Source organism: Diadema antillarum, unplaced genomic scaffold, assembly GCF_040938485.1.
Source record: "Diadema antillarum isolate AM-2024a unplaced genomic scaffold, OU_Dant_1.0 seq00000035_RagTag, whole genome shotgun sequence".
Lineage (NCBI taxonomy): Eukaryota > Metazoa > Echinodermata > Echinoidea > Diadematoida > Diadematidae > Diadema > Diadema antillarum.
This window is the reverse complement of record NW_027271149.1, coordinates 1905894-1919605: the sequence shown is the minus strand read 5'-3', so window position 1 is coordinate 1919605 and position 13712 is coordinate 1905894. Positions and strand designations below refer to the sequence as shown.

The following is a 13712-nucleotide window of genomic DNA, read 5'->3' as shown; positions in this document are numbered from 1 at the left end:
GCAGAGTTAGATCAATTGGGCAATGCCGACATAGGGAGACTTTTATTCCGTATTTGAAGCTTTGTATGGACTCAAGGTAATTTTGTTTCTTTCTTTCTTCTTTTGCCTATAGAGGATACGTGTTTGAGAACAGAAGATAACAATATCAAATAATTAGACATATCTAAAATTCTAGTAAGTATAATTCGTTTCACAGGGAAGAGAATGGCATTTTCGTCAATATGCGATGGATCATCGCTTACCTCCCAAACGCTTTTTTCCATGCACAGCCTATTCTGCCAGTTAGGTGCAAAAGCGTTGTGCTGGAACTCGTCGACGTCACTGTTGTCACAGAAGTGAACATTCTGCTCGGAGGGTATTTCAACATAGAATAAAAGAGAGAGAAAAGCGGTGGTAAAGATGCGAAATAGTGATATAATATCATTAGCTGATGAGATAGTGTGTAAGCTGTATTGATTGACCTCGATTTAAACACACCTCCTCTATAGCTAAAATAGTGGCCTTAGTTTCAAAGATTGCACTAGTTTCTAACCAAGTTCACAACCTTTCGACTGGTAGTGCTTCATTCATGAATATTGAAAACATAACAATTATACAAGTTAAATCTGCTAAAACATTTTATAAGCATTCTTCGAAGCTTCCAATTTGAATGATTAGATGCCGTAATAGCAAGCCAAACGAAATAGCAAAAACTTCTCTTACTATTAAATGGTTGTATCAACAGCAACAACAATACCCCCCCCCCCCACAAAAACACACAAACAAACAAACAAACAAACAAAATTTTCAACATGACACAAAGTATGGTCAGGACGAATATAAATGCGAAGTGTAAAATTATTGAGATATTCTGTACGTCGTCGGGCAACATTCTAACGGCGAAATTGTCGTAATATATAGGCATTTCAATAGCTCTGTTGAACTTTGAAAACTTTCTTTTCGAAGTTGTAGGGAATTTTGATAAAAATAACGGTAATGATACAACAGTAATAATAACGATAATGATGATAATAAAAGTAATATTGATGATGATAATAATAATCGAATAGGAGTCTAAACTAAGGTAAGGAAAGACAAAATAATCCCACATATAAATCAACTTTACCGAAACAAATGGATGATAAGACAAAAACACTTTAAAATACACCGGAAGTGGAATTTATCAAAATTTCATTTCATCGATTCCCCCCCCCCAAAAAAAAAAAAAAACTGACTTGCAAATTTTGAAAACTTGCCCTTCTGTCTTTTATGTGTGCTCACTCGTGCATTATCTAATAAATCGTGCTCACATTCACACCTGTGAGGTTAGTCAGTAAAGGCAGGACACACATTCACCTGTGAAATTATTCTACTCAAAACTTCTTTGAAAACTTACATATGTTAGATTTGGGGATGCTTTTCTCATTTTATACAGCTGTTTTGAAATGATTAAAGATGAAGCTAATACGAGTCGAAAATTACGTTACTCACCCTTGGTAGATATGCTTTGTACATGAGAGAACCCTGATCTCGGGTAGCTGCGTCTTCGACAAACCTGCAAAGCGATGGATCGGGTAACCCATCGGATCCCACCGAGTTGCAATCCCGGCCATTGAAAACATTTTGTATACGTCCTGGATAACAGATAAATCACTTATCATTACTACTCATAATACGGGTTGTTGAGACTGGTTGATAAGACGGGTTGATATTTATGGCATAAGAAAGTTGCACTTGTCAAAACTATTTCCGATGGCACTGAATATGTACAGTGTCTCTTGATTGCTTACACGCAAACGCACACATGAACTAATTTCAATCTTGCTGAATGATAATGCCTTGATTGATCATTGATTGATCCTATCTTGAGTTTAGATTTACCAATCACATCACCAGTAACTAGGAACAACAAAATAAAAGTCATCAAGTTCACATTCATGTTAGCAACAATGTAAAACTGTTCTTGTTGGTGTTCCCCAACACTATACAAAAGATGCAGCTGGATTAGTACTTTGTCTAACAGTAATAACGTATTTCTCGGAACAAGATGCCTGAATCTAGAAAAAGAATATCTACTCCCGAGCAAATTATTTTCCCAAAGTTTGATGTGTCTGTACATGTGGTGTGATTATCAATCATCTTTCCGACAAAAGATGTCTTATCCTTCTTAAGTAATTTATACATCCCGATATCTCAAGGGTATCTCACATGACTATGGGAAAAACCGTATTTGCTTCTTTTTTTAACCACGCCATTAGTTTAGGAAGAAACGGTATAGAGAGGTACGATGGAACCTACTTAAAAGCAAGCTTGTTGTGTGTAGGTCCCATGCAACAGAAGCTTAGTATGAAGTGTGGGATTAGGAGCGCAGGTACAACTTCCCAGCAAACACATAACGTTTTCAGAACGTTTCCTCAACTTTTTTTTGAAGATTTCGTACGTCTTCGTAAAAAACGGACATTTCTATAAAATACATATATAACATTATAGTTTGGACTTAGCGTTTACCGCAAAGCACAGTTTTATTTTTATTTTTATTTTTATTTTTTTTTTTTGGGGGGGGAACGTTTTAGAAATGTCAATAGAGGTTAAAAAATGTTTTCATCGTGTCTGTTACGTCTTCGTCATTCGTTTTTGGTTTGTTTTGTCTTTTTCTTTTGCACAAAAAAATTAGGTCTGCAACGTCTCTGCCTTTCATGAACATTAAAAAGAAAAACGTTTTTTTTTTTTTTTTTTTTTTATACGTCTTCGTAAATGTTTCGATGTATATCCATGGGCGTCACGGGGGCGGGGGGATGGTGCTCGGGTTGAACGCACCCCTCCTCCCCCCCCCCCCCCCCCCCTTCAGACCCTTTAAAAAAAACAAACTTCAGTCTGCGAGCGACCTCAACGCTGGACTCTAAATGATTGTTCTTCTTTATTATCTTTATTATTATCATTATTATTATTATTATTTTGCACCAGGGACAAAAAGAAATCGCATCCCGGGCTCTGGCAGCACTGATGTTACTTTACTGTGTTTACTCTCTATCGACCGTACTGTATCCGTACGGTAATTCACTCACTGTGCAACGGATTATTGAATTTCAATTCTGAAAATGCAAAAGCTCCTTCGCGTGGGAGGGGGATACCCCTCCCACACCCTCCCCCGTTAGGTCTCCAACCATACACTTAGCAAACTTGGGGGATTGACAAATTTCAGAATATTTCATCAAAAAGCATGTTTTGCATGATACTTGAATTCAAATATATTCAAAAGTTCCCTCATCCTCTTTGATTTATGTTTCCCCCGCTCGGTTCCTACCCACAGATTAACAAGACTCGACACATCATATTATTATTACAATCATATTTACTGGACCCAGATATTGGCATGACCTCCCTCAAGATATTACTTCTTCCTTATCTCTATTCACTTTTAAACGCAAATTAAAACAGTTATTACTTAGTGGATATACACTACCAAGTTTTTAGCAACGTTTATTTTTTATACTCCCAGTCTTTTGTCCTTGTCCGCAGCACCAAGTTATCTAAGTTATTTAATGGTACCGATACATTTTTAAATATATAGCATTCTTTTTCAAACACCGCGAGATCCGCATACAGTCTGGTTGTGCGATATCTATACATGTGGTTCATTAGTTTATTCTTTATCGATATTTGTACTGGTATAATTTTATTTGGTCATACAAACATATCCGTTCTCCGTATAATTATATGCCTACAGAACCTACAGTTTAACAAGCGTTAAAGCTTTTATGTAGGCCCCATCATATTTCCGATACTTACTTGTGACTTCTTCATATGATATGACCAGGTACATTTGTGTATATGATCGTATATATTTTGTATTCTTGTTTTATTGTCAATAATTTTGTAATTTCATCATTGAGAAAGTGGAAATATGAAATAGATTTGAACTGAACTGAAATTTGGGGACTGTCAATTTTTCGGAGTACTTCAAAGAAGTGTGCATCAGATTGTTCTATTTCAATTCTAAAAATGCAAAAGCTTCGCCGTCTGGGAAGGGGCTATACCCCTCCAACACCCTCCCCCTGTCAACTTCTATGTATTACTAATGCCTACATAGTCATGTTCCACACGTGGAAACAAGGGCTGAAATGCCGCGAGTTATTAAAGCACTTATTTTTTTCCTCTCTTTTTTGATAGAAAAAAAAAACTTCACCAGAAGTGTGCACTAGAACGTTGAATTTCAGGTCTGAAAATGAAAAATCTTCCCCTCCCACACCCTCCCCCGCCCGGTCGCTCCGCTCCCTCGGGCTGATGCTATATTCTACCTTCACGTTTTTGCCTCCCCCCCCCCCCCATCATGAAAACGGATCGACGCCGTTGGAGTGGATTATGCAGAGAAAGTCATGTGCTAAAATGTGTTAGAATGAAAGGTTCATCATTGATTATTGTGACAATAATCATTATTAGGAGAAATAACATTTAAAGAGCGATCCTTATTCACTAAAAAATCACGATACCAATTAGCAGCCACTTATACTCTGTGTCTGGAAACATCATCAATGATTTCTTGTTTAAATAGTCAATAATTTGTAAGGGCAGTATGCATGATATGGGGTGCCCTTTACATTAGCGTATCCATCTTGCCCCCAGAACCTCCACGGTTAAGAAAAAAATCATATTGATGTGTTTTGTTTTGTTTCTTCGTTGTATATATTCGTTCAAAAGTCGAATTCCCTTAAATCTCCCTCCAGTTTGTGTGTGTGTGTGGGTGTGTTTGGAAGCGCATGGGGGGGGGCAGAAGGGGCACTTGCCCCCTCCCAATATTTTTTGTGCTCCCTGTAACTAATAATTGATTGATTATTTAAAGACCAAAATGAACAATAAAGGCACTTTTCTCGTCTAAAAGTTGTCAATTTCATAACTGAAAATGCAAATTTTTTCGCACATAACAGGGCGAATAATACACTAACACTATACATTATTACATCTATACACTAATATTAAATTGAGTGTTCTATGGTAGCCTCGCGTCCTCGAGTGTGCCCCCTGAAACATACCTTTAGTAAACCTTAAATTTTCCTTTTCTTCTATGCTTCTATGCTCATATAAGAACAAATGGTATTGCTCGAACAATACGATCAAGTTTAAGCTTTTAATGAATACATTTCAGACGAATGGCAAAGTAAAAGTAGCTCGCTCCCCCTGCCCGTACTTAGTAAAATGAAAAGTTTTCAAAAGTTATGATCATAGTGCTTCGTAATGACTTTTTACTATGTTTTATTCCCTAGAAATTTGATTTTAAATGCTCTATAAACGCGACTTTTACACTCTGTTTTACTAAAAGTCCCTACCGTGGGAGGGGATATCCCCCCTCCCACACCCTCCCCTGCTCGGTCGCTTCGCTCCCTCGCCGAGGATCTCACACCGTCACATAATGTACCCCCCGTATATTATAATCATATAGTCCTTCACAGCGATTTGTTTTTACTGTGTTTAATTCCCTAGAAATTTGATCTAAAATGCTCTATAAACGCGACTTTTACACTCTTGTTTTTACAAAAAGTCCCACCGTGGGAGGGGGTATCCCCCTCCCACACCCTCGCCGAGGATCTCACACCGTCACATAATGTACCCCCGTATAGTCCTTCATAGCGATTCTTTTTTTAACTACGTTTAATTCCCTAGAAATTTAATTTACAAGTGCTCTGTAAACGCGACTTTTATACTCTGTTTTTACAAAAAGTCCCTACAGTGGGAGGGGGTATCCCCTTCCCACACCCTCCCCCGCTCGGTCGCTTTGATCCCTCGCCGAGGATCTCACACCGTCACATAATGTACCCCCGTGTGTTACAATCATAGTCCTTCACAGTGATTTTTCCACTATGTAAAATGAATAGTTTTCATAAGTTATGATCATAGTCCAAGTTATTCATTCATTCATTCACTCATTCATTCATTCATTCATTCTTTATTGGTCTATGTCAGACATAGAAATTTGGCTTCCATTGACATTACATTGTACCAAAATGAACATGACAATACAAACACATTTTGCATAACAAAAATAATTACGTCTATAATAAGCACAATGAATACAAACAACACCCTACAATATAGGGCCTACATCTATATACAATATATCAGTTCTTTATAACCCCATATAACTCAAACTACTTCAACCCTTCTCAGCAACAATTTTCATAACAACCAGCAATGTCAAACATATCATAACTAAATAAAACCCCCTGAGGTTTCCTATAGAATTAAATAAGTACATCAAATCACTTATGATCATAGTCCTTCGCAGTGATTTGTTTTACGTTGTTTAATTCCTTAGAAATCTGATTTAAAATGCTCTATAAACGCGAATTTACACCTTTGTTTTGACAAAAAGTCCCTACCGTGGGAGGGGGTATCCCCCTCCCACACCCTCCCCCGCTCGCTCGCTCGCTCTCTCGCCGAGGATCTCACACCGTCACACAATGTACCCCCGTATAGTCCTTCATAGCAAAGATTCGTGTATATTAGTATACAATCACATGTATAATATGTACAATGTATAGCGTATATGTAAATGTACATGATGATGCAGGAGTCAATAAACAAAATATAAAAAACACTCACAGGTTACATTTAGTGTCAAAACGCACCCCCCCCCCCCCTCCCCTTGGAAAAAAAAAGGTAATGACGCCCCTGATATCATGTTGTGCATTTTTATAAATGTTCAAGAAAGAAAATCTAAAATTTGAAAACTAGTGAAAATAGGTAAAATACACGAAAATTTCAAGTATCTATGCTGGGTTCAAACTTTGCTACTGTGTTAATGATTGTACTTGCGTTATGTTCAGCTATTCACAATTTCAAATTAAGTTGCGAAGAGGTGTTTTCATATTTTAATTGTTCTAACTAATATGTGTGATTCAATTTCAGCAACCGTCTGTTAATTCATTACAACATTTTGCCCGGTATATAAAAGAATGTGATACATAAACAGTGGGAATAGAATAGGATTATATATAGGATTAGAATTAGGATTAAGATACATAAATCCCAGATTGTGCCTATGTTTTGTCTTAACTATATTTTTTCTAATGCACAATACAAATCCACATTAGGCATTCTTAAAACGGACATTCTAGAATCTAGACGGTTTTTAAAGGCAATCTGGACGTCCACAGAACGTCCATAGAACGTCCACATAACGGTTTAAACATTCTTAAAAGGTCTTCTGACCTTTATAACGTCCAAAAGGTTTTCAGCAGGTCCTTAAGAATTGTGAAAGGTTTTGTGTGTTTTTTTACGATAAAAAAACTTTTTAACGTTCATTTGAAATGCTTTGAAGACGTCGAAAACATTCCATAAAAAGACGTTCTGACAAAGATTTGACAAAACGTCCAAATAACGAAGTTGTAATGTTTCAAGAATGTTCAGAAAACGTCCAATTGTTAGCTAGGTTAAGACCAAACTATGTAAAATAAAAAATACTACTCTGAGTACAAAAGATCCTTCTTAAATACAATCAATGGACTTTCAAAGAAGATGCAACCCAAGAACAACAACAAAACACAACAAACAACAAACAACAAACATCGTACAAACAAAAAAGAAAAGATATAGAAACCCGCACGTAGTTTTGATAGCCTCAATATTCGGCGCACGAGTTTTACGACAAAAAGCTTAACATTAATAACAACAACAACAATCAAAGGAGAACAGTAACTAATAACCACATCCTGCACACACATAAGCGGTTGGTATGATAGCAGTATCAGTAATAGAAGTCACAGAGGTGTAATATAATGTGATAGTGACATGAACTATACCATTCAGGCTCCTGTCGAAAATACAAGGGAAGTGTTGGAAAATGAAAAACATTTACCACCAGTTCCTATGTATGATCTTCCAACCAACTGCATGCAGCGAGAAAAAGAAAGAAGGAGAAATAATGACAGCATAATGCCGCGCCCCGAAATCTTCAAGTGGAAGGGAAACACTAGCGGGCTGGAAGAAGAAAGTGCAAGCAACTGCATATGTATGCTCAAGCCTGTTCGCATGGCAACAACCGAGCAGTGCAGCAGAACATGCTTAAGCATAACAGAAAAGAATATGAATGCACTTGTGTGGTGTAAATGTGCCGTAAATGTTGCCTGAGTTTACACTTTAATGATGGTGATGACAAACAACTTGTAAATTCTGTGGGGAGAATTTTCCAGTATGTTTCAGTCCTGTACACATAGTTGTTTTTAGCGAAAATTGTTCGAATGCGTGGAAAGTAATAGGCGTCATGTTGGCATGGATAGTGGGTTGGATAATGATGGACAGAATTGTTTTCTGTGAATGTTTGTAGAAAAATATCAGGAAGATAATTCAAGGAAAATTTATACATAAAAATACCAATCTTATAGTTAAAGAAGTCTGTCATTTTGACCATTTTTGAGGATTTTTTTCGGAAAAAGGTAATGTGGAAACTACCATATCTTGTACCCCACCTGATATGCCTATGGCACACCTCGTAGCTTCCACTTCATCAGTAATAGGATTAGTGTAGAATTCGTGATCGTTGCTGTCGTCGGCATATGCGTGCTCGTCAAACACGCCATATCGTAGATGAGCCCATTCGTGTACTATGACCTCCAAAATAAAAATATGAATGTATCTTTTCAACACATGATAGTGCTGTGATCAAATTCCTTAACTTGGATAATCAATTTGGCACCCCTTATGTTGACAAGAGAAACGAAAGTGACCAAACGAAATAGATGAGATCAGTCATGTTGCTCCGAAATGAAGAGAGCTACAACTATTAAGAAATTTAAACAACTAAAAGAGTATAAACAGATGAAATACATAATTATGGTAAATCTCTAAATTTGTACACTTTATGAAATGAAAAGTGAAATATATAAATTTCAATGAGTATTGTTGTATCATATAAACCAAAGATGAGGATTTTGCTGATGAGAGAAAAAGGTGCAAAGGATCATTTATTATAACTAAAAAACAACAACATGTGACCGAAATAATAGTCCTGTACGTGCATATAATTTGCAATAGGATGAAATTTGTCGAATGAATACTTTGCACTATGTATAAAGCCCTATCCGGAAATTAAATGAAAGGAAATAAAGCATACGATTATATTAAATTGAATTGAATTATATATCATACTCGTATATTCATGTACCTGTCCAGGAGATCCATATCTGTTAGTGACCTCTGAATTTGTTAGATAAGATGGTGACAGGCGCATGTACATGCCTGGTTCCCCGCACTGGCCAGGTTGCTGTGTCTCGGGCTGGTCATTGCCATCACTATTAATTCTGACATCACTGGTGTCGTAGGTCTCCCACGTGACCTGTTGGTATTCGGCTGAGTCTGCCCAATCAGCAGGAACTAGGATCCGAATTGTCTTGAAATAAGCAAGTCGCCTGTTTCAAAAGAGGTCAGTGAGCTTTCATCGTGACGAATTTTTCAGATGTACAAAAATATTGACCAAATTGATTATTAGAAATAGACCACGCCCTCAAGCATGAACTTGATTGTGAAACAATGATTGCAAATCATTGTCGGCTGAATCAAAGACGTGGTATGGTAATAGAAATTGTGATTAGAGTATAGTGTGAGTAGAAAATAAATGGTTCAGCAAAAAGTGCGTATATGTGCGTGAGTATGCATGTGTGTGCGTCTTATACTCCATGTGTGTGCGTGCGCATGCGTGCGTACACAGGCTCGGCACATTGATTCATTTACACTTGAGAGTGAGAAAATGCCTATTGGAGGCTGGGAATTATTGTATTGGTTATACTTATATTTCGAGGCCGTGAAAGGGGAAAATTATATATAATATACATATATCTACAGGTTTGCAATTAGCGATGGATCGCAATGACTGGTATACGGTATATAACAATCTGCGTACAAAGTGAGTCAATAATTGCCTTATATAAGATCTCCATAACGGTCCTCTTACTATACCATGACCTCCAAATTGGTACACACTTCCAAACCTGTATGACAAGTGGACCAGGAGTAGTTCTATCGCGTGGGATTCGAAGTTAAAATTTAAAGTTTTGAGGGTTCTGAGCATTATAATGTTTAAACTGTACCAAAAATTTGATTGTGAGTATCCCCATACATACATGTATACCGTACATGAGCAGAACATGATAAGACACAGTTTAACAATCCTGGTCCTCGTTCACGTGAAAGACAGACTACACAAGTTATAAGAGGGAGGGAAGTGCAGGCGAACTCTGCAGCTCCATTGAATTCATGTAAGGGTGTGTTCGCTTTGATGAGTCTTTCACAATAGGGCAGATAAAGCTCTTTCGAATACAAAACAAGAGAAAAAAAATCCATTTAATTTGTATAATGTTTTCACGTAAATTCCATGAATTTGTTCGCAAGGCCTCGCATCTCACGCATGAATTCTTTGGTAAATAGCCTTTTTTTTTTTTCATCAGTCGCAAAAAGTCTTAGAAGTTCCCTGATAGGGGTGATACATACAAACAGTGGCACATTATGCATCAAAATTCCAAGTGGCACAGAAGGGGAGAAATGTTATTGCATTTTTACTTAACACAATATTGTCGGCTATTGATAAGGACGTTTAAAGTGTGTTTATTGCTTTAAGAGTCGGGTCGCGGCGCGGCGCGGCGCTTTCGACATTGTTCGATCGAAACTCCCCACCACCCCCCCCCCCAAAAAAAAACACCAACAACAACTGTATGGTGTTTTCAAGGCGACACATCGGAAAAGAGTCCATGTCTGAGGGTAAAAACCGATCGAAAGATACAAAGAGAACTTTGAAAGAGAGGACAACACGGAACATAATGGAATTGGAAGAGAAGAGATTGGAAGAGGAAATGAAAGAAATTAGGGGTTAACATAATTTTATAACGAAGGAGGAACAGTGAAAATATGTCAAGATAACATAAAATATAATGAGAGACATACATAAATAAAACGATAAGATAAAAAATATAACACAACTCTCTGTAGGCGTTCTGTTTATCCTACCTCTTCAAAATGACAACAAAATAAAAGTTTTTCAATTAAAGATAGAGGATTTTTCCGTTATTCTGCTTAATAATGGCATTCTTGAGATGTGAATTGTCTTCAATTTGTCTCCCTCTACAAATAAAAACTTTAAGATCGCAACTGCTGATCTGTTACTTAAAAACATGTCGGAGAGGGAAACAAATTGAAGAAAATTCACACCTCAACCTTCACCCCTCTGGTTAGTATTCTCTTGCTTTCATTAATGCCATCCTTATTGATGAATTTCATCATTCTGTAAAGCAATTCTACAATCCGCAAACTGGCCCAAATGGATTGGAGTCAAAATCAAAATCACATAAGAATGATAGAGAACAAAGATCAACAGTCGGGGAAGAAAAAGAAAGAGCTTTACATCAGCACGGATTGGACGCTAGTATCCCGAAAATGAATACAAAGAAGAGATTTTTTGTTTACAATAATTTATTGTTAAACATTTAAACTCATATTTGATACTGAGTTCAACATCAAAATAAATTCAATATCAAAATAAATTCATGTATTTGAGTTGCCAGAAAACCGATGAGAGAATTCAAAGAGACGTTATACTTTAATACAAGCATACACATCAGAAAAGTGGAATGCTAAAAGTACTGAAAAAATATTACAAAATGTCAGACAATCGAGTTACGAATATAAAGTACCGGGAAGCTCCTTTTGCGATCTCAATGTACAGAATGACAATGAATTCATTGTGTTGTATGATGCGTAATCGGATAGAGTATACCAACCATTTAAATTTTTTTCCACTCATTAATCCACGATCGAAATATATGAGCAATACCGATTCATTTCCTTAATTGAAATTCATTCTCACATGCCATTGTTTCTCTTCATGTTGTAATTTAAGGCCATGTTGTTATTTTTTCCTTTCTTTTTTCCTCTTGTGAGTCTAGAACAAGCTTATTATTGTGTTTATGCCTTTTCTGTGTTTTTTTTTTTTGTTGTTGTTGCATGTGTTGTAATACTGTATGTATAATGCTTGTATTTTTAATCTGTATGTGTGGACCCCTCTGACATGTCTGAAAACGTCCTTTGGCTGATGAGGGTAGATCCACGGTCAATCCACTGTCGAAATATATCAGCAATACCGATTCATTTCCGTATTTGAAATTCATTCTCACATGCCCTTGTTTTTCTTCATGTTGTAATTTAAGGCCTTGATGTTATTTTTCCTTTCCTTTTTCTTCTTGTGAGTCTAAAACCAGCTTATTATGGTGTTTGTACCTTTTTTCTGTTTTTTTTTTGTTGTTGCATATGTTATGTCTGTAATTTTGTAAGTTTAATGCTTGTATAACTTGTATATGTGGACCCCTCTGAAAACCAGCCTTTGCCTAATGAGGGTGTTCCACCCCACGAGTGGAAAGTAAAAATTGATATATTGATTGTTCACGAATTCAGCACTCTTTTTTTTTGTAATTTCTTTCATCTTCTTTCTGCTGTGTGATACACAAACCACTTTTATTTGAAAGGGTTAAATCATCTTTTACCAAAAGCATTTGGACAAGAATGTTTGGTAAATGGCGTGTGATTGTATAGAAGGTCGGTAATGGGTAATGAGTTAATGAGTAGTATGTTTCCAATAGAAATTAATCTATCAAGTTTTTCATTACAATGTAATATGTTTGGTGATTTTTCCCCCTGGAACTTGTAGATGGACAAGAATGAATGACGTCTAGTCTTTTACATTGATTTAGCTGTCGTGATTTTAGGAAGCAGAAGTGGGAATGACTACAAAGGTATATCAAAAATGAGTAATGACAAATCATAATATCAGTGTTATGTTAAAGGGGATGGCTAGTAACTATGATCAGTGGGATTTCAGTATGAATGCTGGGGATGATTGTTACAATCCTTGTGGAATTCATTGACGGGCCGTTAACGATCGTCCCGTCTCTGTACAAGTATGCTAACCTGTAAACATTAAACTGCACGTTACTTGAATATGAGACCATTCTGAAGCAAACAATTTTCACACAAAAATAGATATATAATGTACTCTTAAATGAATCCCGCAAGGATTGGAACAATCATCCCCCAGCATTCCCACTGATTCCCACTGATCAGTTACTAGACATCCCCTTTAAATTATTATTTGATGTTTGTAAACAGAAGAACATTATGTATTATGTATACTTGCAATTATCTTAATGGATAATTGACCTGGTTGTTTATTTACCAATTTCTTGAATAAAGAAATGATTTAATCCCAAAAAACAACAACATAATAACAAATGAGAGCATACAGATATGCTTTTTCAGAAATTTATATAACCCCAAATGTCGTCCCCTCGGGAGTTACATCTCCAATGCGTAACACCTGATAAAAGCATTACCTGATTTAATAGTTAAAGTGGCACTCATTCATACCTTTGCGCTACATGTCATGTTTTGGTACCGTTTGAGTTTGGGTAATAGCCATACAAACTTGCAGTTGTGATCACAAATATCATGCTTCATGTGCATAGCTCATGGTCTAGTGCTACATTTCCAAGAAATCCTTTTGCTCTTGGTTTGTTTTTAAAAAAAAAATTATAGCCGTATAGTACCCAGTTACATTTTTTATAGTAAGTCTATAAACAACTATACATTCTGGTATTTTCTGTTCCGACTCATAAAGTCATACAAAAGTAGGTGACAAAATAAGCGTACGGAAGGTCAGTCAAACCCTACACTGATTTGGACGAGGGTATTGTTATCAT

At 36.6% G+C, this 13712-nt stretch overlaps 1 protein-coding gene across 1 annotated transcript in view; it reads right to left on the bottom strand.

Moving 5' to 3' along the window:
• The window catches only part of LOC139725377 (calcium-activated chloride channel regulator 1-like), a 38863-nt gene that overhangs the window by 20089 nt on the left and 5062 nt on the right, over positions 1-13712 (bottom strand). The window contains exon 2 of the mRNA XM_071636461.1: positions 9137-9380. Within this exon, the coding sequence (XP_071492562.1) occupies positions 9137-9380 (244 nt within the window). The remainder of the gene's footprint in view (positions 1-9136; positions 9381-13712) is intronic.